Here is a 26,755-nt window from a genome sequence, read left to right on the forward strand (position 1 = left end):
TATTTTAAGTGCAGGAATAAGCGTATGGTTTCGGTTTATTTTTCTCTTGTCAGTTTCTTAAATCTTAGTTCCTACAACTTCAAACTGAATTATTCCCAACTATCTAACTCCCTAACAAATCCTCTCACTCCCTCACAATACAACTAAACCAACCCACTGCGTATTCCACCCTCTTCCTTCTCCAACACCCAAGCCTCAACTCCCAACTGACAAATCTCAACTCTCAACTGTCAACCCCCAGACCTCAACTGACTTTTCAAAACCTCCCCATTCTATCTTTTACTCCCCCCTTGCATTCTCACTGGCCAATCGCATCACACCCATTTTAACCCTTTCCTTGACACTTCCTAGGGGCAAACGCCACAGCTGGTTCCCTAACGGAACTGAGAGTGCATGGCAGAACACTTCCCAGAAACCTGCACCGGGCAAGAACTCCACAGCAGTCATGTGGGGATTGTTTAGCAGAGAAACCTCAGTACTTTAACACAATGGCCTTTGTAGATGTGAGTTGTGTATCAGTAACAGAAATGTGCTTTTGTGGCAGTTCTGTGGCAGCGAGGAGGTGGTGGTCCCGAGTGCCAATGCTGTCAAGGCTTTGTTCTCCCTCAATTGTAGGCACTGACTGCAAGGCTGAAAAATACAGCTTGATTGCTGACACTATAGGCCAGAGCTTTCCAAACTGTGTGTCACGACACATTATTGTGTCAGCTGCAGTGTGTAGGTGTGTCACGCTAACGCTCTCCACGCTCCTTCAGGGGCTGGAAAGGGATTAGTTTAACCTCTTTCTTGCTTGCTAGTAAATCTGAATTACAGTGTTGTGAAATGATACATGTCTAAAAAGTGTGTCACCAACATGAGAAGTTTGGAAAGCTCTGCAGAAGGCCAACAACTGGCAAATGCACAGGGATGCAGCTTTGGTCCCTTCCCAGTTTTTAGAGTACAGGGTAGCCACAGTCCGGTGATGGGTCCAACCCATGACTCCCCTAATAAGAGCACCACTTACAAACAAGCTGGTTCTACATACTTTTATTGGGTTTAGAACTGGACAAATCACAAGTGTACAAAATGGTAGACCACACTATCAGAAGCAGAGGACTGTGGGTTGCAGCAGCATTTCTATTGACCCAAAAGCATTTTGGGAAATGAAAGCATAAACTGATTGGGCAAAAAGAAAAAAGGGTGGGGGCAAGGGAGAGAGAAGAGAATGGAGGCAAGGAATTACATAACTGGCCAGTTCCAAATTAAGAGGACAAAACCTGTAGATTTTGAAAGACAAGCTGACCTGTCCTCAATGTGCCTGCTGGGTTTACCTTTTGGGGGAGGGTGCAGTTCTGATTGGGGGTGGGGAAGGGGAAGGTGCTGGCTTTGCCAGCCATTAACAGGGCCCCAAGGCTTTGAAATGTTGTGCTATGCCCACCCACCCCAGCCCAACAAGGAGCAGATGCCAACCCTCTGCCTTTTTGGTCACAAACCTTCCCAGAGCAGGGCTCCATATCAAGGACTCTACACAACAAAGAGGGAGGGGAAGTGTGAGCCCCACTCTGGCTGCACAGCAACAATCACAACAGCAATAGCAAGCACAGGAGCCAGAATCAACTCAAGGTTTGCCCAGCCTATGGTTTTCAGGCCTATTCTACAAGTACATATGCACAAGAACTTCCAAAAATACTAGGATATGATGCAAGTAGTGACACCAACAGAAGAGGAGGGTTTTATCACATGGTGGTGGATGTTCCCTAGAATGACCACAAGGGGTGGTGGTTAGACTGGCCCTTTTATACCCTGGGACAGAAGCAAGAGGTAAGCTGTGGCGGGGGGGGGGGGCTCTCTAGCCGCCCAACGCCAGCTGCAAACTCCAACAGTGACTGAAGCCAGAGCAGGCACCAGTGTTCTTTTTCCAGAAAAGCTGCAGGAGTCTAGCTTCCAGCCTCTGTACGGAGGAAGGGTCAGAGAGATGCTCTTCAATTGTACTTTGAGACCAAGGGAGGCTGGGGAAGAGGGAGCCAGCTGGGTGCTGAGGGCTAGCATCTTGTCTCGTAGATTCCACTCCTGCCAATGTACCTCACCCATTTGATCACATCGTGGTCACTGTAGTTCAGCTTTGGCTCAAAGACTTTCAGGTAGCGCACCTTCAGCCCGGATGGTGCAAATGGGACCTGTGCAAAAGGAGAGCAAGGATGGAGAGCAGAAATAAGTCTACAGCCTGGAAGCCGTGGGTAAAAGCTGCCCACCCCAACATACAGCACTGAAGAAACTGCTCATAGCAGGCGTCTTTTTTAGTTCTCTACCACCTCAGCAGTTCTGAAGATCTCCTGAAGTCAAAAGCGAAACTGCTGGCTACTCTTTAATAATTCCAGTAAGATATCTGCAGCTGTTACCCAGAAGCAAACAACTGGGAGACAGATTTAAATACACAGGTGGCTTGCAGGATCCTGTTCATTCCCCAGCAGGGACATACATAATAAGCTAATGATTAGCTGAACCACCCTCTTGAACTGTGATAAAGGTAAAGGTAAAGGTACCCCTGCCCGTACGGGCCAGTCTTGCCAGACTCTGGGGTTGTGCGCCCATCTCACTTAAGAGGCCAGGGGCCAGCGCTGTCCGGAGACACTTCCGGGTCACGTGGCCAGCGTGACAAAGCCGCATCTGGCGAGCCAGAGCCGCACACGGAAACGCCGTTTACCTTCCCGCTGGTAAGCGGTCCCTATTTATCTACTTGCACCCGGAGGTGCTTTCGAACTGCTAGGTTGGCAGGCGCTGGGACCGAGCAGCGGGAGCGCACCCCGCCGCAGGGATTCGAACCGCCGACCTTTTGATCGGCAAGTCCTAGGCGCTGAGGCTTTAACCCACAGCGCCACCTGTGTCCCCTGAACTGTGATAGGAATGTGCAAATTTTGCTTTCAGTACAACTTGAGATCTTCCTCAACCTCCCACTTCTGTCCCATGTTCCAGAGTTACCCTGTAGTGTCCTTGTGGAATGCCAGTTAAGCAAACTACCTTGCCAATTACCGTGGCTTTTGGAAGCTAATGACTCTCTCATTCCAGCTTTTCAACTCTTAGGAAGACAGTTCCGTTTGCAGGGGATTTCTTAAACTTGCATCATAATGGGAATCTGAATGAAAAGTTCTATAGTGATAAGCAGAACCTTTGGGGGCACACACACAAAAGCTATGGTGAAATCTTCCTCACTGACAAATGACTTCTGTTAAACAGGGGCATACAAGAAATTAATGCCTGTGCTCACTGCACCTTTGTTTTTGCAGTAATGCAGCCCCTTCCTGGAGCTGGAATAATTCATAGGTGGCTTCAGCAGCCATCCAGGAAAAGACTCTGCCCTCGTACCTCAAAGTTCATGGAGATCGGTGGCCGAGCCCATTTCTTCTTGTCGTTGGTGGGAAGAAGTTCTATCTCTGCGCTGATCTGAGACTCCTTCATTCCAGCCATACGCTTAATTCTAAGAAATGAGAAAAGGGAATAAAGAGGAAGCTGTTCTCTAAATCAGGTAAGCCTGGAGGGGACTATGAGAACCGCCAGTACCAATAGCCTTATTAGGCTACAGTTGCCTAGATCAGGAAGTGTGACAGGACTTACTTACTTCCAGACAATGGCATTCTCGCTGGCCTTGTATTTTGCCTTCCCTTTCATGCAGATGACCTGAACGCCACTTGTATTAAGAGGTGTTGGGATTCGCACCTGGAAGACAGAAGTAGTTTGAATTCCATTTCAATAGAAATGTCATTTCTGTGGTCATTTCAACAGAACTTTTCCCATTTGTCAACGAACAGTCCAGGACACATAAGGAGCAGTTGGCTTTGCCATCAATAGTGAAACGTATGCCAAAAGACTGTAGCCATGCTCAGTACTAGCAGTGTGGTTCTGTTGCAGTGCAAACATATCCAGCCAAAACCTGCATCATATCCAAGGACAGTTACAGCACTCTGATCTTCAGAAAAAGCAAAGGCTTTGCAAAGGCCTGGCAACATCTATACTCAGGCACCAAGAGGGAAAAGCAAGGACAACAGCCCCTGCCCCCATCTTTCATAGGCTAACAAGTTGGAGGTGAAGTGACTCCTTCCACAGACGCCCCCTCCCAACACCACTACAACATACTGCTGCATCTTGTGCAAACCTGAAGTCCTTGTTGCACTTACCTCTATCTTCTGAGCCAATAGGGAAGGCTTAAAGTTGGATTTGATCACCACCTTCACCTCCAGCTTGGTGCGGCCCACCTCCCGCACCAGGGGGATCACACGGAAGGGCAGGATAATGTCCTTAGTGGTTCGATACCTGAGAGTCAAGATTTAATATCCTTTAGTGGATGGAGGGGAAGGCATCCCAGTGTCTGGATGGTGACAAGAAGAGAAACCGATATGCTTTCGCTTACAGAAACAGAGGCTGGCCATGCCACAGTTTGCAAATCCTTGCCTTGAGAGGACACTTGATCTGAAAGGACAGCCTGATGCTAAACCACTTGTTAGTTTTTGAAAGGAAGGAGGAGATAATGGACAGAGCAGGTGTTAAGTACAGTTAGGTTAAAAACTGCTCTCATTCTACTTTGCAGAACAATTAAACAGAAAAGCAATTTAAAAAGCTGAAGATGCAGCCTCATCTATTTCTAGCAGGCAAAAGGGTGCTGAGAACAGTAGAGCTTATGCACATTTATTGAGGAGAGGAAAACAGGGCTTTCCTTCAAAGCCCAACTGCACTGGCAGCCAATTAGTTTCTGGGCCCAATTCAAAGTGCTGGTTTCGATCTATAAAGCCTTAGCCCACTCAGGACCACAATACCTCAAAGACTACCTCTCCACATATGAACCAACCCAGACCCTGCAATTGTCACCTGAGCCCCTTCTTCATGTGCCTCCTCCACAAGAGGTCCAGAGGGTGGCAACACGAGAATGAGCCTCTTCTGCAGTGGCTCCCCGTTTGTGGGCGCTCTCCCCAGGGAGGTTTACCTGGCACCTTCATCATATATCTTTAGGCACCATTTGGCCTCCAATGTCTCAAGCAGAAGAGTGTCAATCATCACCACCCCACGATCAATGCAATAGTTACAAGCTCCACCCCTTGTGCCAGTTCTGTACTAAAAATGCAAGTGACCTAGTGAAGACTACTTAGCTGTGACTTGAAGGGAGCCCCCCAATGATTCCCCTATGGCAGCCAAGGCAGAGGCAAACCTGTGCAGCAGCCTATTCCCACCAGCCTTACCTCATGAGTTCAAACTCGCCGTCGGGGGGTATGAAGCTGATGCTCCGCTCCGAGTCAAACTTGCTGAGCCTCACGCACTGGTGGAAGGTGCAGTCATCAATAGCAATCGACTGCTTCCCGCTACGGCACAAGAACACAAGGAGAGTCACAATCAGAAGCACTAGCTGGCATGCATCTGAGGCTGCAGCAGTACTCAGGCTATCAGCTGCAATGAGACTACTCTACGGAGCACTTTGCCATCACAGGAGGAATTATGAAGTAAACGAGGCAGAGAGGAGAGCAACTGGAGCCAACGGATTCCCTCACAGGCAGTAGGGCTGTTTGGCTATCCATCAAGACTCAAGTAATAGGCTTTTCCCCAGCAGCCCACCAGTGATCGCTATACAAGACTCACTCCTGCTCTGCCCATAACACTTCATCTGGCAGACTGGAGTCCAGTCTGCCCTTCCCAAGCCCTTTGGGTGGAAGAAGCAACATAACCCTACAAGAGGGATTTTGTTCAGACCGTTAAGCAACACAAGGCGGAAGGAGCTCTTTGCCCTCCAACCTTTGCATTTCCATGTACCTGAAAGGACTTGGGGGCCAGAAAATTTCCTCTCTAGCAGGCTTAAAAGATCAGCAAAGTCACTGGAGTTTAGTGTTGACTTACAGCATCCAGTGAGGTCTCACTTTTTTGCACCTTTTGCTGAAAGAGGCAGGGGAGGCTCCCCGCAGCCACTTGTAGAAGAAAACCTCCAGGAACAATCCAACACCACCAAGATCTCATTGCAACTCTTGGCTAGTGCAAGTGTTGAATGGGAGCAAGCGAATGACACTCGAGACACAGACGTCGTTCAAGGAAGGTGTGCCAGAGTACAAAAGGGTTGCTTCTGGGCCACAGGGTACAGAAGGGGGTGCCCAAGACATGGAATGGGCATAGGAAACAGCTTGCTTCATATTTATATGGTTCAGGCTTTGTTTCAAGAGGGAGCTGGCTGAACAGCCTGGCCAGTATGTTTTGCCGAAAGGGTTTGGTAAAGGCTTCACTTAGCAACTTGTCTCTTGCATTCTACTGGGAATATCTCTTTGAAATTCAGGCTCTCTCTCACACACATATGATGCAGTGTTGAAGAAAAGTAATTTTCCCACAGCCCAATGAATTTACTTCTCTGCCCACTGTCATCACGATAAAACCATATTTAGATTCACCTTCCTATTCAAACTTCTCTCATGGGTTTCCCAGCCTGCTTTCGTACCTGGGAGGAGGAAGGAGTTCCTGCGCCATCTGGCTACTCTGCTTAATGCAAGAAGCCAACCACAGCCTTCGCCAGGAGTAGTAACCCCTACTATAAAGCCTTATGAAACTCGCCCAGCTTGCGCAGGACTGTCCCCAGACCAGCCTAATGGGACAGCAACACTTTGTAGTGGGCTTTGTTCCCTAGAACAGGCAAGTGGCAGCTCAGCCTTCAATCACAGGCATGACCTGTGTGGAAGTGTCTAAAGATGGTGGCACATGCACAAGTCACACAAAGCAAAAAGATGGGGAAGGGGTGAGGAGTGCGTGCACACAGCAGTAAGCAGGTTATCTACCTTCCTGTTTCACTGGAGTCAGCAGAACACAAAAAGGAAAAAAAAGAATTCATTAACAAAAGTGATTATCAGGGAGTAAGGAGGGCCTCAGATCCAGTCAGCCTGCACCACCCCAGGTGGTCCATTTGAAAACTGACAAGACCACAGACAGCTATGCTTTAGTTGAAGCTGACACGTGGAGGGAGAAGCAGACCAATGCTGGTTGTGGTATTATTCCACCCCGCCACTCCCATTCATTCCACAGACTAGCTAGCCCAGCGGGAAGGGACGCAATTTCATGGCTCTTAATTTACAGGCTCATAACATATAATACACACTAGATTAGGATAGTTTACTAGTTGGCCAAGCCAACAATAGGGGAATGTTGAGTGGAATGAAAAATCAGCTTTCCTTGGTATCTCGTTAAATCAAGATTCGCTATTTATACCTTCTGCTGTTCTCACTCCCATTCAAAACATTATCAATTTGGAAGTAGCAGCAGCAAAACTAGAGAATAATCGACTAGCTTACTGGAAATGGGTTATAAACAAAAGTGGTTCTGGTCTCAGCAGGGTGTAAAACAAGAACAATCACCCTCAAGAAAGCTAGAGTGGCTTTCCAAATGAGAAGGGAGCAAGACAGGGCAGAAAGACACACAAAGTTCAGCTGTGCCAACTGGGGCCCACAGTCAGCCCCCACCCCTACCTCTTCCCTGTTTCATCCGCAGTCCCTTTGCCTTGTTTCTCAATTACAATCTTGTCATTCATGCCAAACTTGCATTCTGGCATTCCGCTCAGGTAGCTCTTCATCACCACCCTGCCAGAGACATGGGCACTCAATACCTGACCTGGAGAGAAACACAGAAAGAACAACTGCTAAAGCAGGAGAGAAGAAAGTGTCATCACCCTCAACCTCCTTCGTTTATTTCACTAGAATAGGAGCCCATTTGCTGCACTTACCTTGTGGTGACATCAGCAAGTTCACACTCTCCAGCACATCCAAGAAGAGTTCATTGCGACGATATTTGATCCCTTCACGCCTCCAGCCAATTTGACCAGTTACCTGGCTAGTAATCTGAGATTGCTCTTCCTTAGTCTGAAGGACAAAGAACATACATGCTTTTAGGAGCCCAATATGTCACAGGCAAACTCTACCAACAACACAAGATTGCCCTGCATGACAATAAACTTGCTACAAATAGACATACCTGCAACCACTACCCATTTATTCTATGAACACCCAAGGGGCCAATGAGCAGATCAGTGTGGAGAACATCAGTCACGTCAACTAGAAAAGGAGGTAAGTTCTTAGGTGCATCTGTTCTAAGGGTCAAGATTTCAAAGTTACACCCCCATTGGGTTTGGAAATGTTACAATTGAAAGTGCACTCTGCCCTCATATGTGCTGTGGAAACAGGCACTTGCAAGCCAGGAGTATGACAAGGAAACGCAAATTGAATACTACAAGGAGGCTGAAGATGTAGTTATGCCAGAGAAAGGGTCACTGCCCACGCCGCCCAATCAACTGGTTTTTCATCCCAAAAAGACTCTACAATCATTCATGCAGCGCAAGGCCACTGGTCAGTCCCTGTTTCAGAACCATCTCATCACTGGTGCCCCTTTGGAAGGACCTGGGAGGAATTGCAAATTTTCCTACCTGATGCTATAGGCAGGTCCACCAGTCACACGAGAGTGAGAAAAACAGATGCATAGCAGCAAGCGCAGCACATACAGGGTTAGGAGCCAAGCAGGTCAGTGGGAGGGAAGGAGGAAGAGAGAAGAGTGTTATGCTCAGGACAATTTCAGGTTCTACAAAGCTGCTCATCTAGTCAGTTAATAAGCCTGGCCGAGGGAGGAGTCTTCTAGTAGACCTGCCTTCTCAGCTTGGTTTGAGCAGAGCTGGTAGGAGCTGCAGACCGGAACATGTGGAGGGCACCAGGTTGAGAAAGGCTGGACTAAATTTACAACCGATATATATATATTGAGACCATTTGTCCATTCACATGTGACTTGAAACGGAATGATGGCAATGGATCAATTCAGACCACAGGCTAGCTTCTTAATAATAATAATAATTTATTATTTATACCCCGCCTATCTGATTGTGTATCCCCAGCCACTCTGGGTAGCTTCCATCAGAGTATTAAAAACACAATAAAACTTCAAACATTAAAAACTTCCCTAAACAGGGAAACTTCAGATGTCTTCTAAAAGTAACATAGTTGCTTATTGCCTTGACATCTGATAGGAGGGTGTTCCACAGGGCGGGTGCCACTACCGAGAAGGCCCTCTGCCTGGTTCCCTCTAACTTCACTTCTCACAGTGAGGGAACTGCCAGAAAGCCCTCGGTGCTGGATCTCAGTGTCCGGGCTAAACGATGGGGGTGGACATGGCAAGTACCTACATCCTGACCCAACTCCATGCCTATATCAATACCAAAACACACTCCACCTCTCAAAACTGGCTGGCATGTTGGCCAGGAGGTGGGTAACATGGCAGTAGTGGGCAAACGAGGCGGAACAGTAAATGTCAAATTTACCTTTGAACAGCAGGCTAGTTTCTAGAGAGACTCATACACCTCTCTTTATTCTCTAGGAAGGCTAGCAAGAGGCATTACAAGAGTTCAAGGGCACATTCTAGCCAGGTAAAAAAAATTGAAGGCGGGTGCAAAGTAGGGCAGGTGAGGGGTGTGCCTGAGAAGGGGGTTTGTGGGGGGAAGAGTCCCAAGAAGCAGACTGAGGCCAGCAGGGTTTGGCCCCCAGGCCTGAGTTTCCCCATCGCTGGCTTAACACTACATCCCAAACTGGCCACTGATTATCCCAAAGGTACCTGCTGAGCAGCAATATGAATCTGGTCTCCACTGCTCTTTCCCAGCACCAGACTGTTCATCCATATCAGCGGCCCACAGTGACAACTCTTTACTAGTCCCCCTGTGCTAGTGCAGCGTTTTATCTACACATCAACCACTTTCCTGTTACCTCATGACAGCGTGCCAAATTACTGTCCATGACTCACTGCATGGAGGCTGTGCAGGCACCGCTAGTATTAGTGCCAGTCAAATCTTTTGGCCAATTTACAAGCCCTGTTTATCTATACTTAATCTGTCCCAGATTACTTACAGCATAAAACATGTCACTTTTCATGACTCCTTCCATATGCCACCTAGAACTAATTTCTGAAGCATCATTTGAATTACAGTGCTATAGTTCTGCTCCAGTCTTCTGCTTCAGAGCATTTCCAACATCCTTCTCTTGCCCTCCACTCCAAAAATAGAATCATAGAATTGTAAAGTTGGAAGATACTCCCAAGGGTCATCTAGTCCAACGCCCTGCAATGCAGGAAACTCAACTAAAGCATCCATGACAGATGGCCATCCAACCTCTGCTGAAAAACCAAGGAAGGAGAGTCCACCACCTCCCAAGGGAGTCCCTCCTACTGTCAAACAGCTCTTAATGTCAGAATTTTTCCTGATGTTTAGTTGGAAACTCCTTTCTTGTAACTTGAAGCCATATCTCATTCTTATCTTTCCACCTATACTAAGAGACCAAGGGCAGAAGATCTGTCGCTTTCTCACATAGGTTTATTACAACAGTGTTCGTCTCTAGTCAGCATCTCAGCTTATTTTGATACAATTGCTAACGCCACAGAGTCATTACAGTGCAGAAGCCAAGACCTGAAATATTTGACTGAAAGGTTTCTGAGCAAACACACAGGCATCCAATTCTGATATTCTATACCAGCACTGGATGCAGGCAGGTTATTCTAGAACTGGCAAAGCTGAATAGGGTCCTTTAATTACGCTGTTCTTTTAAAATAGTCCGAGGATATAAGCCAAGACAGTAAGAGCACTTCAGGGATTGATACACCTTGTTTCCCAATGAGAAAAGAGGGACTCCAGAAAACCATCCATCTCCCAAAAGGAGGAGCTCCGTGTTTTATTTATTTATTTGTTGAATTTATATACCGCCCTATACCCGGAGGTCTCAGGGCATTCACAAAGCAAGAACATATAAAACCACAATATATATAATCAAAATAAAAACAGCAACCAAATAACCCCCCCCCCAAAAAAAAGAACCACATTTTAAAAGGGGATAGTATGTTTTAAAAATAGCCATTTTCTGTCACAGTCATTGAGTCTGTGGTCACTCTAACCAATTATGTACAGAAAAGTGCACACCCCGTATCCCAACTCTTCTTACCCTCCTTCCCATTTTTTACCTGGCTCTTGATTCCTTGCTGAGTTATGAAGGTTTTCAGGGCCCCCGTCTCGGAATTCTGAGGGTAACCAAAATCCAGGATTTCTACAGAAGGGGGTAAAGAGTTATCAGAGAAAAGGCAACCACCAGAAAGTTTGGAGCATCAACTGCAGCCTTTGCTCACACTGACAAGCAACCACCCAATTCCCCACACCAACTGCAATCATGTTCGACACTGATCCCACGGAGCTGCCCTATAGCCTGCAGCAGTAAAGGTAAGACAGACAGTCCACTTAACAGGATCGAATCCAGACATCCAAGGGAACCTGCTCTGAAGCAGGATTATCCAACAGCAGCAGAATAATCTATCTTTGCAGCGTTTTCTTTAGGTTTTGATTTTCGCATGAGCATACCATAAAAATCAAAACCTAAAAAAATAACAGCAGAGTAGCAGGTGTCGCAGGGCAGGCCGACCAGCCAGGCTTGGGAAAAAGAAAACTGCCATTAGCTGCCCCCACCCAACCCCTCCCTCTGAGCTGCCTCTCAGGATCCAGATCTGCAACACAAATAGGAAGTGACACTGCGCTTGAGGACCTGCTTCCTGCTAGACTCCAGCAAGCTGAAGATCTATACAGCCTTCCCATTCTCTCTCCCAGACAGGCTTGAACAAAGCTTTAGGAACCAGGCTCACAAATTCCAGCACACTGGTGCCATTCCTGGAATTCCACTATCTTTGTCACATTGATACAGCAGTAATTGAACCATGACTACAGAATTTGGGAATTAAGGAAGCTTAATTACGTTCTTTGGATCACAGAAAGACCAGCATTAAGAACTAAAGTGGACACCTGCCACCTTGTAAATGAAAATACTGAACCTTTTGAGTAGTAGATAGCCTGTGGGAATAGAGTTGAACTGAAACATCTCTCAGTAGCAGCTGTTAAGAAGGATTCTTTAAACCAAGGCTTACCAGACTGTTAAATGAGGGTCTATATTTTTTCCTGAATTAGAATTGCAAGCACGCTTCACTTTTCACCTGAAAAGGTTTGATTTTCGAACACATGGTTCACTTTTTAAAGCATGTAAAATGAAGAATTACCTGCCCTCGCAAACCTAATCACATCTTTCTGTATGTGAAACGTTCCACGATGTATCTAATCTGAGGGCAGGTAGTTCTGCAGAGTCCCTGCATCAGAATGGTCAAATAATGCAGCAGAAACAGAATTAGGGGTGCCAACTGGAAGGTTGCAATTAGAGCAGCAAATTCAGATACAGCCAATTGTCTCCTTGGTGCAAGTTAGGGACTAGTCAAGTCATGAGACTTTCATTAAAGCAAAATTTCTATAAGTACACTAGTGACAATTATGGAGTTAGTGTAAGCTAAGGCTGTTCAGCAGAGTTCTACCTCCCAAACAAGTGGTATTTGTACTACACATACCCTGCATTAAAAAAAGTCTTCAGTCTGCAACTTAATTCTACAAACTCTACAAAGCACATTACGAGTTGAAATCTTGTTTCCAAAGCTAGGATGACTCATTCACTTGATGGAAGAAGACAAGGTAACCTCCCCATCTTAAACTCTATGCAGAATTAGATACAAAGCAGAAGCAAACTACTGTACAGAGAAAATGAAGTGCTTGCGGTGGGCTACACCCAACACAAAGTTTTCCCAGCTGCACTAGCTCGTTATAACTTTAGCATTTAGCATTAAATGGAAAGTTATTGCAAGGCTAATAATAACAATAATATTTTTATTATTTATACCCCGCCCATCTGGCTAAGCACTTGGGAGACCTGAATGTTTACATCAACAACATGCCCAACACCTGCTAGCCCATACAGACAACCCCAAGCTTACAATGCAAGTTCTGGGCATCTACTGCTAAACAAGCCCCCCAGCATTGAGTCAGAACGGCTCATCCTCACCATCCAGTAGCTCATAGATGAGCACGAAGTTGTTCTTTATGTTCTCTTCACTGATCTTTCCAAAATAGGCAGTCATCACATCACACATCTTGTAGAGGAACTCAAAGACCATGGCAGCATTGACATTTTGCTTGGTGACAGCAGCCAGCCAGATGTTGGAACGCTTGACGTGGAAGAAACTGGTGCGGGCAATGTTGGTAACAGGTGAGCGCACTTGCTGCCGTGCATGGATGACATTGACCCGGAAGGCATCCACTGCATTCCGCCTGGAGAATTGGAATGTGGCAGGAAGACAAGAGTGAGAGACCAAAAGCACCAGGCAGACAGGATACATACTATCCCACCAAGTTGTTTACCTATATCTCTGCTGGAGAAACCAAAGTGTTGTTGACAGACATAGGCATGCTGACCTATTCCTCTAACTTCAGAAGGCATGCCTCTTAAGGATTCAATCTGGTTTACATGTATAGTCTATACCAAGTTTATTATTAAATAGATGTAAAATTTAGCTCTTAATCAGCGCTTTTCAACTAATGACACTTGAACAGCCAGGCATATGGTGAAGTATCACAAGTTGAAAAGCGCTGCTCTAAGCAACACTATGGACAGAACAACATTATATTATATTGCACATGAAGCAACTGCTTGCCGGTGTAAGAGCAAGTTCAGCAGTGGAACAAGCTGCCCAGGAGGGCAAGGAATCTCCACCCTGGGGAGATTGTCAATCAGGAGGCTCTGCAAGCATCTATGGGAATGTTAACAACAGGGAACTTCCCAGGTCCCTTTCAGCTATGGTAAGAAACTTCAAAGCAGTACCTTTTATTTACCATTTAATGCTTTTAGGTACCAAAGCACATCATTCCTCATCATCCATGCATCTGCCAATGCATACTGAATATTTGGTTGCAGTAGTGAATGAGAGTCTGTTGCAATATACATGCTCCACCAAACTCAAATCAAGTCTGTGTGGCATCATGGCTAGAGCGCCAACTAAGACCGGGGAGACCCAGACCCAAATTCCCACTCAGCAACCAAGCTTACTGGGAGACCTGGGGACAGTCACTCCTGCTTGGCTTAGCCTACCTCACAGGACTGCAAGGATAAAATGGGAGGCGAGAGAGACCTTCCAAGCTATGTTGAGCACACTGGAGAAAGGGCAGGGTGTAATAAATAAAGCAAGGCAAGGATAAAGCACTATAAAATGTACAAGTTTATCTTCTCCAAAGCCTCCCGGATCTGCCTTTTGACAGGGAAGAATACTGAAGGAAAAACCAAGAGAGGTGAAGCCAGAAAGACAGAACGCCTGATTTGCTGAAACTTTGGTGCTCAGCTGCCTGCTCTACTCAGAGCGCCAAACTGCCTTTAGTGCTGCAGACAGATGTTATATGTGTCTGTTTCACTCTTAAGAGAGTGCACTTTCCAAGCTTCTTTTGCATCAACGTTACTACATGATGAATCTGCCCAAGTAATACTAGCTCTAAGAATAATGGGAGGAGACTCAGGTGTACATAGCTTCTCAATACACCAGTTTCCTTGAGGTCAGACAATGTGTTATACAAGCGACTTAAAGAGTCTGTAGGTTTCAACCTCTTAAACTGGGAAGGTGATGAGTTGCTTTGAAATGGGCCAGACTATGTGCATTAATGTTAACATATGTTTTTGATGTAATACTACAGTGACTTTGGCCATACTATTAAATTTGGTATATCAAATCAGTTCCCCCATACTGCAGTGCCCATTACATCCTGCCATACATCTCTTACCTATTGCTACAGCAGCCAATGAGATGGGATGAACAGAAATGGCGCCAGCGAAGAAAAAGGAGGAGTGACAGCAACAAGAGAAAGGTTAGAACACACACATACACACACAAAGCACAATGAATCTGAACAAAAAGAAAGAAAAGAAAGAAGAGACGACAGACAGCAACCCCCTCCCACTCCCAAGTTTCAAAGTGGTACTTAAATTCCCTAGGTAGCGGCAGCTGAAGCTCTTACAGGGGCAGCAAAACATACAGGTTTAACACTGTTCATGGAGAACCCAAGGTCAAGAGACAGCTACCGATCATGGAACTTGATGCCACTGATAAAATATGGGACAAGGAAGCCAAAGCTTGAATTAGCCTTTGGCCACACTTTTAATAGCCTGCTATGCTTTGGCTTGAACTATTTCTAGTCCAAGATATTGAAGAGTAAATGTGACAACTCAGAATGTTTTAGAGTTTGCATTATTAGCTAGCTTTCAAGTCCATCTTACAACTTTGGAGGCCAACTTGGCTGCCTTAGGAGATGGGAAGCATCAGCCTGCCAGTTCTCGAAAGTCCTTTGAGGCACAAAACCACCAACTGAAATAAATTACTCTGTTTCTATGAGTGCAGCCTCATCCTATTTATAACAAGCACTCTTGGAACAAATACTTTGAGTTTTGAAAGTCCCTGCCAAACACTTTTCTTTGCCCTTAGCCCCAGTTGACAATTTCTACATCAACTGAAGATTCAGAGGTAAGTTCCACTTTTCAAGCCATTCTGACTCTGCTATGCAAATGCAGTATGAAGAAACACAAATTTTAAAAGAATTCAAGTAGCAAGTTGTAAAGTATCACTTCCTTTGATGTTTAAGGCAGCAACTTTACATATGCAAGTTCAAGTTACAATATGCTCAGATTCTGTTATTACCATTTAGATGAAGACAGTGTGCTGTTGTGGGCAGAGCAGCCTATATCTAGCCTACACATCCTTTGCCAGATCCTTGTCCATCTAAAAGTGGTGGCTGCAATCTGATATTTCTATTTCCTTTCCTAAAGAATACTTTGTTGAATTAATCAATGCATTGAAATGTATCCTAATCTGAACAAGTGTGCTCTAACTGAGATAAACTGGTAGAAATACAAATACCTAAATGCTAGTTATGTTTTGGAACAGATTCTTGAAAGCTACTGAAGGGGCAAGTTCACAAAATTCAGTATTTGGCAGCAATGCTAATGAGGAAATACAATGACTGATCGGTACCGAAACTTCATAGCTGCCTAATAAGATTGTCTGTACTGCAATATTTTTTTATTTTTTGCCAAGCCAACATGCAGCTAGAAGATCACTGCTGCACACTAGACAGACATGCTCCATGCATACTACAAACCTGACCAGAGAAGTCTTGCATGAGCAGTATAGTAATTCTGGACATTGCTTTATCAAACTGTTATATAGGCATACAAGGTCAACATTCCAAAGCCACATGGCTCTGGTAATTTGCCCTCAATGCATGAAAACACATTTCATGGATAACAGAAGTTATGATTTGCCCAATAAAGCTTTCCTTCTCTAGAAACTAGGAAAGGCATGGCTAGCAGCAATAGATCCTTGCATGTTCTCTGCAAGACACCACCACAGATCAATTCTGCTCCCCACACCTGCTTGTAATACTAAAATCTGCAAGTAGAAACTTAGTAGTGGCATCACTTTTGTTTAGAACGGCAGCCAATTCTGCATCAGTGGCTTCTGGAGTGCCACTTGGGACTTGCTGTTCCAAGAATGAAAATTGTATCTCAGCAAAGAGATGGAGTTATCTAACAAATCTGTTGCCAAGTGAATTACATGAGGTTTATAACATTGTTACATTATTTTGCTGCCCTGGACAGAGTTATTAATAGTGTGGCATCTATTGGGTAATAACAACATTATCTGGACAAGTGTTATTGCAAGCATGCACATTCCTTCCCATCTCACTATCATTTGGCCCAATTGTGGCTTAGTCAGCAACCCTGCTTCCTTGCAGCTTCCGCTTTGACAAGCAGGCTGCTTAATAGTAAGATTCAATCATTTATTTTCCACTTGTAGCACTTCCATAATGCACCAGATGCACCCAAGAATAGCAGGTAGGACTTATCTCCCATACTACATATCCTGGATTAGCTGTATTAGTTTTGTATCGATACACAATCGTGCAACGGGATCTGTGCAAATTACAACCCACTTCTCTATACATGCATAAGGGTTTTTTTTTTTTTAAGTGTTAACTGTGATCTCTTGGCACTGTACAGTACAAAGCTCTCAGAGAAAATCCAGAACTCTTAATTTGACTCACTAATTTTTACACTGTTTAAACCATGCGAAGTTCATGGAATTTACTTTCACATATTAGGCAGACACATGCTGTTCAATGAAAGCCAGGAGCTCCACTTGAGACTGGCCACAAGTGTTACAGGTTTTTAAAGCTCTGCCCCAATCCTTTGCAGCCAAGTACATTTAAAAATAGTTAAAGGGAAACATGTTTCAAAATAGTTAACTAGTTTCATATCACAGTCCTCCTATGAGAAGAGGATTGAGAGTCCTGTGATAGAAGATGGCAGCACAGATCAGCTGTAATAAGCTGTGCAGAAGTTCCAAGCTCATGCAGGCAGCTAGGCATGCTACTATTGGCCCTCTTTGTCTTTAGAAATTTGAGCTGTGACCAATCCACAATCTACATTAGTCACCCTGATCATGTCTAGGCACCAGATAAAGGTGTCCTTTGAAGCTTTATTCTGTGTGTCCATAGTGTACAGGTTTAAAACCCCTCTCCTTCCCCAAAACCAATAGTTTGATGTATGTACCATTCAGGAGGCAGAAGAAGCACTTTGACAAGACCAAAAAAAAAAAAAAAACAACAACAACCATGCACCAACTTTCTGGCAAATAGGTAATAGTGAACGCTGGGCTCATCATAATAAATTTGATCCAGCTTTATCAGTCCACAAGAAGTAGGTGACCTCTTATCCTACATATACCAATATCTTTCCACTTTAACAACTTTTGTAAGGACTCCTGGCAGGGATAAACTAGTCGCAGGTAATGGGTGAGTTGCTATTTACAAACCTGAATAGTGAGGCTTACATTATCTATTCAAAAATAGGGAGAATCAGTTTAGCATGAGCTCCTGGGGTAGAGCCATGCTTAAGCGTCAGGAGCCATGTTCCAAGCCTTAAAGCACAACTTTCCAAGGCTAGAAACAAAGTTAAGACACCTTCACACATTATGCATTACACTGAGCTGATATGAGGAGTGATATTTTGGAGACTAGGTACAGTAGCTGAACATGCAGTAGATCCAGAATAAGACACTGCAGGCAAAATAAAAAAACTCATTTGAAAGTGTGGCCTTGGCTGTAAGTTATAGTTGCACTCTTTTCATTAAAAATACAGTAACTCCCTGAGAAGTTATGTAGCTGTAGAACTTGACTTTTACTTTCCCTCATCTGGTGTGCAGAATGTTTTCTATTATGTCTCACCTGCCAGCTACTGGAGTGTGGCTATACTTCACAAAACTACAATTAGTAAAGAGGTATTTACCTTTTTTCAATCTTTTGTATGTTTTAATGTATGGTTATGATTTTTTCTTGATTTTAAGAACCTGATTTTACCTTTCCTTAAGAGGAAAAACTCATCTTTAAGACTATAATTATGCACTTAAAGGCTACAGCTTCTGCCAGAACAGTGCTTAGCAGTAACAGGTTATGAGACCAACAATCACCAAAGGGATCCAAGGTTCTGCTGCCTAAAGCATAACAGAAAAGATCAGACACCAATCACCATAGCAGGCCCAAGTCTGAAGCAGAGATATGGGAAACTATGCTAAACTTGTACTTCAGGGGCAGGGAACTCAGGCCCATAGGCCAAAACTGACCCACCATGCTTCTCAATTTGGCCCATGAGACCATTCTGAGGAAGCCATGCTCAGCTGCACTACACTGAGCATCATACGTGCCATCAGATGTGCAGCAAGTAAGGGTGGGTCTTCAAGCAAACAATCAGGAGCTTAACATGAGCTTCAGATTCCTCCTTTGCTGGAATAAGGGCTGTAACAGGGAAGGCAAAGCAGCCCTGACAAGCAGAACAGAGAGTAGGCCACTACTCTACAGCAATTGTAAGTCTCTGAGCCCTTGGTGGGTGAAAAGTGTGGGGTTGCTCTCAGCCAGTTGTGCCCACCCAGGTGTGTGGCACAACATCAAGGCAGGCTTGAGGGCTGGGCTGGGGTTGTTGTTTTTTATGATTATTTTATTATGCTGTGTCCTATTATGTACTGTATTATGTTTTTAATATTATACTGTGTAAGGTATGTTCTTAATGTTATACATACCCTGGGATCTTTGGATAAAGTGTAGTATATAGACCAAATAAATAAATAAATCTTGAAGTGCAGAATTATAGTAAATGCTTGCAAGGTTGACTCACTGGGTCAAGTTCTAGGATTCTACAAAGCATGCATCGGTTTCTTAAGCTGAAGGAAGATAGGAGACAAAAAAGATACTAAAATCTAGTCCTGATCCAGAAGCCAGCTATACTTCTAGGGAGCTAGAATTAAACCATGCTCTAAACCCAACAGAGAAGCACTCAGGAATCTGAACCAAGGCACCACGGTGCTGCATTCAAGACAGGTCTGTGATCGTCACAGGAGTACAATGATTAAAGTGACACTGATCAGCATCTGAGCAGTTTCATAGGCTTTAAGTACTTTCCTAAAGAAATTAAAGCCTATGAAACTGTTCAGACGATGATCAATGTCACATTGATGGCTGTAGCTCTGTAACCATCAGAGACCATCCTAAAGAAGTTCTCCTCATACTAGAATCAATACGGCATTTAAGGAGAGCTATTCCCAACTACACTACCATGATGGACATTTGACTGGGAATGATTCAAGCCATGATATACCCAGAGACGTAGCAGAATAGACACAGACTGGATGCAACACATAGCACACAATCTCTACATGCATACACAGTTAAAGCAGCAGCTCAGAAGCTACAAGAACTTGGATGCGGGTGCAGAATGAAAGCAGGGTGAAAATGTTGTTAAAGTACTTACCCAATGTCATCCCTGTAGACTCGAGAGATTAAAACCTCTCCCTTATGATTATAAATGAATAGGCCTCCAATCATGTTGAAATCTTAATCTTTCTTTTCCATGGTGCTTAAATCATATCTACAGATACAAGAGAGGAGATTATGAGACTTACAGTACAGAGCATAGGCTTAAGACAATTTAATAGCTTTGATAAGTCGGCTAATTCACCAACTTCCATTTCACCAGATCAAGATTATTCTTGGACACTGGCTTGTTCCCATCAAGGAAGCGTATGCCTTGCACTTCTATTCCAAACAATCAGTATTTATGCATCCTAACAGAACATGCTGTCATCTTAATGCTTACATCATTTACCAACAATCCCTACTACACAGACAGTTCCATAATATGCAGTGCTCAAATTTATAAATCCAATTGCCAGAACAAGGTTCCGAGTCCTTTCAGGTTTTGGTAGAATACCAATACCAACTGATATCAGTGGACTTCTAGTCCCAAAACTACTCTTTGCCTAATAAGCAAACACTGGCTTGGAAGCTTGTCCAATTCCCCTAATTAGTCACACGGAACTGCAATATTTAAATGAGGCAGTCCAATAAGATATTTTGTTATGATCTCTGGGTCAAGGCAAACTTCATATTGTGTTCCTTAGAGTCTAAGCTAGACTTATTTGCAAGGTGCAGCTGAAGAGTTAAGTAGCTGCTCGTCTGTACCTGCATAGGTCTAACTTCAGTATCAGCCTTGCAAAAGCAGCTCTTGAAAGCACACTTGCAAACAGTGCAAGTTACTTCACCACTCAATAGGCTCCTAGTTACATGAATCTGCATGCAGCCTGCCCCAACACTGCAGGAGAGATTTCTAGAGCCACCTGCTGGGTGATTTCTAATTGAAGCTTTAAAGTTCTGGGCTTCCCCAGGCTCTCCATGGAAACTTAGAGCTGATGAGAGTTCTCAAGTAGGAATAAGAAGTATTGATTTCATAGGGTCCACAATTCTCATGTTTTACCAATTCTTTATGTTGATAAGTGGCATGCTTTATAGGTTGGGTGATGTAATGTTAGCTATGAAAGTGCCCTGCTAAGGGATAAGAAGGCATGCCAGCCAGCCATAACCATTTTCAGAAGCTGCATAAGAGCAAAAATATGTTACAATTTTCACTTAGTGTGGCAGTGAGCTTAGGGTTTAAGATTGTTCACCTAAGCAGATACAAATGTGTACACTTGACTCAACTTTTTAAAACAGGAAGGTAGCATCCTTCCAGGAGCAAAGCATCAAGGAGATAGAAGCAAGAGAATATTGTTAGTAGCAACAACTGCCTCTCCACAAGCCTTATTCTTATTTGAGAGGATGCATATCAGCTCTTTGAGGAACTCTGACAGATGCCTACCTCCAGCCAGAGAAACCAGGAGCTCTAGACATCTTAAGGAAAGTGGGGTAGGATAGATGCTTTTAGATAAGAATTCAAGGATGTACCACCACAGTTCTGGGAACAACTGGGCCATAAATCTTGTGTGCATTCAATTATATAACAGAAAGGAAGTAGCTCAGGAGTAAGTGTCATAGATAGTGCTATGAGTATTCTGAATGAATTCTGTGGCTCCTTAATTAACAGATTGGCAACTCCAAAAACAGAACAGTCTTGTAAGACACAGAACTGGCAACATTAGATTGTAGTACATTACGCAGCAGGATGACTCATTGCGGAAGGTTGCCAAGATTTGTTCCACATAAAGACAAAGTCATGTTCCAAGTAACTGTCCATAGCTGTTCTTTGGAATTAGAAGAGGAAGCTTTGTTCTCAGTTCTGCCTTGAACCAACAGCTCATGATATGTAGCAAGAAAGTTTATATTTTAAACAATGTAAAGTAGGCTTGGGTACAGAATCCACCATTTGTACCAAATTATGGAATAGCACGGAAGTTTGTTTTTTTTAAAAAAAATGGTTTAATGTGAATGAGCAGCCAAATTCTTACTCTGCTCCTCCCCAGTACCTACTGCTGCCATGAAGCTGGGAAATAAGACAATCATCTGGTTTATCATGACATCCAAGGTAGAGGCACACAGTTTGCTGCTTTCCAAATAAACCACAAACAGTAAGCCAACAATTTATTATTTGTTTCATAAAATTTATATACCATCTGATTGTTGAAAAGAAAAAAGCCTCAAAGTCTTACAAAAATCTTGACTAGTATTTATGGTTTGTTTGGAGAGACACAAACTATGAGCCCAGATTCAGATGTCACAATCAGTCACATTCTGTGTAGTTTCCCAGCAGTGCAACTGAGAGTTTTTTGGGACGGGTGGGAGGGTTGAGTGAGAACTTTTCAGATGCATCGATACACTGGCCAGGCCTAATAGCCATCTTCAAATATCTTAAGGGTTGTCACATGAAAGAGAAAACTTGTTTCATAATCAATAACCTTAGGCTCTAAATTTGCATTTCCTCCCTCAATGTCATGCTCCAAGAGTTGTTGTTGTTGTTTAGTCGTTTAGTCGTGACCGACTCTTCGTGACCCCATGGACCAGAGCACGCCAGGCACTCCTGTCTTCCACTGCCTCCCGCAGTTTGGTCAGACTCATGTTTGTGGCTTCGAGAACACTGTCCAACCATCTCGTCCTCTATCGTCCCCTTCTCCTTGTGCCCTCAATCTTTCCCAACATCAGGGTCTTTTCCAGGGAGTCTTCTCTTCTCATGAGGTGGCCAAAGTATTGGATACGTTTGATCTTCTTGCAGTCCATGGGACTCTCAAGAGTTTCCTCCAGCACCATAATTCAAAAGCATCAATTCTTCAGCGATCAGCCTTCTTTATGGTCCAGCTCTCACTTCCATACATCACTACTGGGAAAACCATGGCTTTAACTATACGGACCTTTGTTGGTAAGGTGATGTCTCTGCTTTTTAAGATGCTGTCTAGGTTTGCCATCACCTTTCTCCCAAGAAGCAGGAGTCTTTTAATTTCGTGACTGCTGTCACCATCTGCAGTGATCATGGAGCCCAAGAAGGTAAAATCTCTCACTGCCTCCATTTCTTCCCCTTCTATTTGCCAGGAGGTGATGGGACCAGTGGCCATGATCTTCGTTTTTTTGATGTTGAGCTTCAGACCATATTTTGCGCTCTCCTCTTTCACCCTCATTAAAAGGTTCTTTAATTCCTCCTCACTTTCTGCCATCAAGGTTGTGTCATCTGCATATCTGAGGTTGTTGATATTCTTCCGGCAATCTTAATTCCGGCTTGGGATTCATCCAGCCCAGCCTTTCGCATGATGAATTCTGCATATAAGTTAAATAAGCAGGGAGACAATATACAGCCTTGCCGTACTCCCTTCCCAATTTTGAACCAATCAGTTGTTCCATATCCAGTTCTAACTGTAGCTTCTTGTCCCACATAGAGATTTCTCAGGAGGCAGATGAGGTGATCAGGCACTCCCATTTCTTTAAGAACTTGCCATAGTTTTCTGTGGTCGACACAGTCAAAGACGTGGCGAAGGGGTTTGAATAACTCAGAGAAGCTATGAGCTATGCCGTGCAGGGCCACCCAAGATGGACAGGTCATAGTGGAGAGTTTTGACCAAACGTGATCCACCTGGAGCAGGAACCGGAAAGCCACTCCAGTATCCCTGCCAAGAAAACTCCATGGACAAAGACAACAGGCTCCAAGAGTACTAGGTGGAATAAGACACTACTGTACAGTGGTATCTTGGATTAAGAACTTAATTCGTTCTGGAGGTCCGTTCTTAACCTGAAACTGTTCTTAACCTGAGGTACCACTTTAGCTAATGGGGCCTCCCGCTGCCGCCACCACACGATTTCTGTTCTCATCCTGAAGCAAAGTTCTTAACCCAAGGTACTATTTCTGGGTTAGCGGAGTTTGTAACCTGAAGCATCTGTAACCCAAGGTACCACTGTTCCTAGCTTCTTATACAATAATCCACAAGTATCAGCTTGGGCTACTAGCCAAGTCTCTACCTTTTTGGCTACTGATTCTGCAAACACAACAGGGTCTTGCTTCATTGGTTCAAGGACAAGGAAATTACAGCCATTTTCTTTTCTTATCCAAACTGCACAAGCGAACACCTGTTAGAGGCTGCTGCGAGTCGAAGGGAAAAGATAGTCTGCCCTGACAAGCTGAATTGTGGGCATCCAAGTTGATATCAAATTGGGATTACCACTTTCACAAACTGCTCTGAGAGAAGCAAGCAGCTTTATCGTTGCTTGAAGGGAGTAGCACAAATTTGTCTTGTACACAAATCAGCACATCCATTTTAACAACGGCTCTTATCTTAGCTTCCTAACGGTTCTGTGCAAGGGAGTTTATCGACAGCAGACTTGCACATAGCCATTTTGAGCTGATGGCAATTACAGATCACAGCCAGCCATGCATATTTTGTTCCGTTCTCCAAATGCAGTGGTGCCTCGCAAGACGAAAAGAATCCGCTCTGCGATTCTCTTCATCTAGCGGTTTTTTCGTCTTGCGAAGCAAGCCCCTTGACGGCTTAGCGGATTAGCACTATTAGCGGCTTATCGGCTTTTAGCGGCTTATCGGATAAGCAGCTTAGCGGCTTAGAAAAAGGGGGGGGAAGGGAAAAAAAGTCGGAAAAACTCACAAGACATTTCGTCTTGCGAAGCAAGCCCATAGGGAAATTCGTTTTGCGAAGCGCCTCCAAAACGGAAAACCCTTTCGTCTAGCGGGTTTTCCGTCTTGCGAGGCATTCGTCTTGCGGGGCACCACTGTAATGCAGATAGCATCAGTACAGACTAGTATCTCTCTCAAATAACTTCATGCTCCTTAGAGCTCAATTCTTCAACCTTGCTTCCCCATCATCCTGAGCTGCCATAGCCAATGGTCAGGGATGACAGGAGCTATAGCGCAACAACATGAGGGGAGACCCAAGGTTGAAGAACACTGTCTTAGAGCACTGCTGCTTTTCTCAACCCTATTGGGAAGACTTCCTCTCAACTCAGTGGAACACTTTCTATTCCACGTATCAAATATTATTTGCACCCCAACAAATTAGAGAAATTTATGTTGCTGACTAACTTTGTCACAAGGAGTTCCACAGCTCAGCTCAAGCTAAGTAGTCAGAGCTCAAATAAGCAGAATATGAACAGACTCATCAGAAAGAGAAAATATGATAGAGATTTACAAAAGTATGCATAGAGTGGAGTGAAAGGTTCCCCCCCACCTCTCATAATACTAAAGCCAATCATCATTCAATGAAAATGAGGGGTAGAACACCAAGGACAGTCAAAAGGAGCTTCTTCATACAGTGAGAAGTAAAGCTATGGAATTTGTAACAAGAAATGGCCACCAACTTAAAAGGGAGTTAGCCTTATCCTAATCTCAAAGAAACACTTTGTTGGAAGTAGGTTTGGGTGATAGCTGGTTTTCTACAATGTGATATATCACAATGTTTCAACATCGTGATGAATCGTGATGTCTGAAATAAGGATGGAGTTATGTAGAGGCATTGGCTGGCTTCCAGGGTTTTTGGCAGGTCAAAAATTATGAAACCAATATCATGATATGGACTTCAAACCAGTTTGGAACAATGTATCAATATATCACCCAGCCCCAGTTGGAAAGCCCTAGATTTACAGTGGTACCTCTGGTTGCGAACAAGATCCATTCCGGAGGCCCGTCCGCAACATGAAAAGCCTGCAACATGAAGTGCCGTATCTGTGCATGTGCATGGCACAATTTGGCGCTTGTGCACAAGCGGCGAAACCTAGAAGTAACCCTTTCCGGTACTTCCGGGTCGCCACAGGACACAACCTGAAAAAACGTATCATGAATCAAACGTAATATGAGGTATGACAGTATATGGCTCTCTGATCTCTGAGAGCCATCTGCTACACAGATTAATCAGCTCAAGTCACCATAATAATAATAATAATAATAATAATAATAATAATAATAATAATTTATTATTTGTACCCCGCCCATCTGGCTGGGTTTCCCCAGCCACTCTGGGCAGCTTCCAACAAGGATGAAAAATACACTAAAATGTCACATATTAAAAACTTCCCTGAACAGGGCTGCCTTCAGATGTCTTCTGAATGTCAGGTAGTTGTTTATTGCTTTGATGGGAGGGCATTCCACAGGGTGGGCGCCACTACCGAGAAGGCCCTCTGCCTGGTTCCCTGTAACTTGACCTCTCGCAGTGAGGGAACCGCCAGAAGGCCCTCGGAGCTGGACCTCAGTGTCCGGGCAGAACGATGTCCGGGCAGAACCATCACTTATAATGAATGCTGTTCCCCTTACCCAGTTAACTATAGTAGCATTTCTCAAACCTCTTAACAGAGAAGTCCCACAGTATTTGAGATATGAAAGCTGGGAGTTAAATGGCACCTTAAACCTAGGTTATGGGCGCAACAATGGAATGTCTTGGCGTACTATTTATATAACAATACAAAGCTGAAAATGAATGAACTGCAGCTAAAATATTATGTTCATTTTTCCATGGTCTAGTCCTTCCCCTGCCCACCCTCCTAATATTATTAAGAGGGTCTCTTCTCCTTTCCTTCCACTCTGCAGTTTCAATCTGATTTTTTGGGTGCAGTACTGTGCCCAGAGCTCAGAAACAGCTCGCACTAATGAAATTCCCTGTCGCAAATTGTGCCTAGAACAATGGGAGTTTCGAACACTGAAGGCACACTTTTCTGTACTGAAAATGAGAAGCCACTGGACAAAAATAAATGTGTGTTTCTGTGAGCCAAGGCATTTACTCGACTACGGAGGAGTCCACCATTGGCATTTCTGACTGACACTGTTCCAAGTCTGCCTCCTGTTTGGAAGCCTAGAGCAGTGACTATGCAAAAGAAGAAGCTTGTCCTCAAAAAGAAAGGCCAAAAGCAAGTGGCACTGCAAGCAAGTTCTGCCATTAGCCCTCTACCTTTCCCTTAAAGGCACCCCTCTCAGCCCAGCTGCTGACAATTTACATTAGGTTCCCTATTAACTAGCAAAAACCTGAGGGGAAGGTGAAAGCCATTCAAGGAAAGAGGATGCTCTTTGAAGAGTTTGGACCTTGTCCTCCAGCAAGCATA

The 26,755-nt window shown here is 44.3% G+C and overlaps 1 protein-coding gene across 1 annotated transcript in view; it reads right to left on the reverse strand.

Moving 5' to 3' along the window:
* Nucleotides 1–1,010: 1,010 nt before the first annotated feature.
* Nucleotides 1,011–26,755, reverse strand: part of AP2M1 (adaptor related protein complex 2 subunit mu 1) — a 30,012-nt gene continuing 4,267 nt past the window's right edge. The window contains exons 2-11 of the mRNA XM_079978127.1: nt 19,716–19,832; nt 12,879–13,144; nt 10,975–11,057; nt 7,715–7,850; nt 7,461–7,602; nt 5,208–5,327; nt 4,152–4,287; nt 3,596–3,693; nt 3,343–3,454; nt 1,011–2,156 (exon numbers count right to left, since the gene is read on the reverse strand). Coding sequence (XP_079834253.1) covers nt 2,022–2,156; nt 3,343–3,454; nt 3,596–3,693; nt 4,152–4,287; nt 5,208–5,327; nt 7,461–7,602; nt 7,715–7,850; nt 10,975–11,057; nt 12,879–13,144; nt 19,716–19,789 — 1,302 coding nt within the window. The 5' untranslated portion in view covers nt 19,790–19,832 and the 3' untranslated portion in view covers nt 1,011–2,021. The remainder of the gene's footprint in view (nt 2,157–3,342; nt 3,455–3,595; nt 3,694–4,151; nt 4,288–5,207; nt 5,328–7,460; nt 7,603–7,714; nt 7,851–10,974; nt 11,058–12,878; nt 13,145–19,715; nt 19,833–26,755) is intronic.

Source organism: Podarcis cretensis (assembly GCF_951804945.1).
Source record: "Podarcis cretensis genome assembly, chromosome: 5".
Lineage (NCBI taxonomy): Eukaryota > Metazoa > Chordata > Lepidosauria > Squamata > Lacertidae > Podarcis > Podarcis cretensis.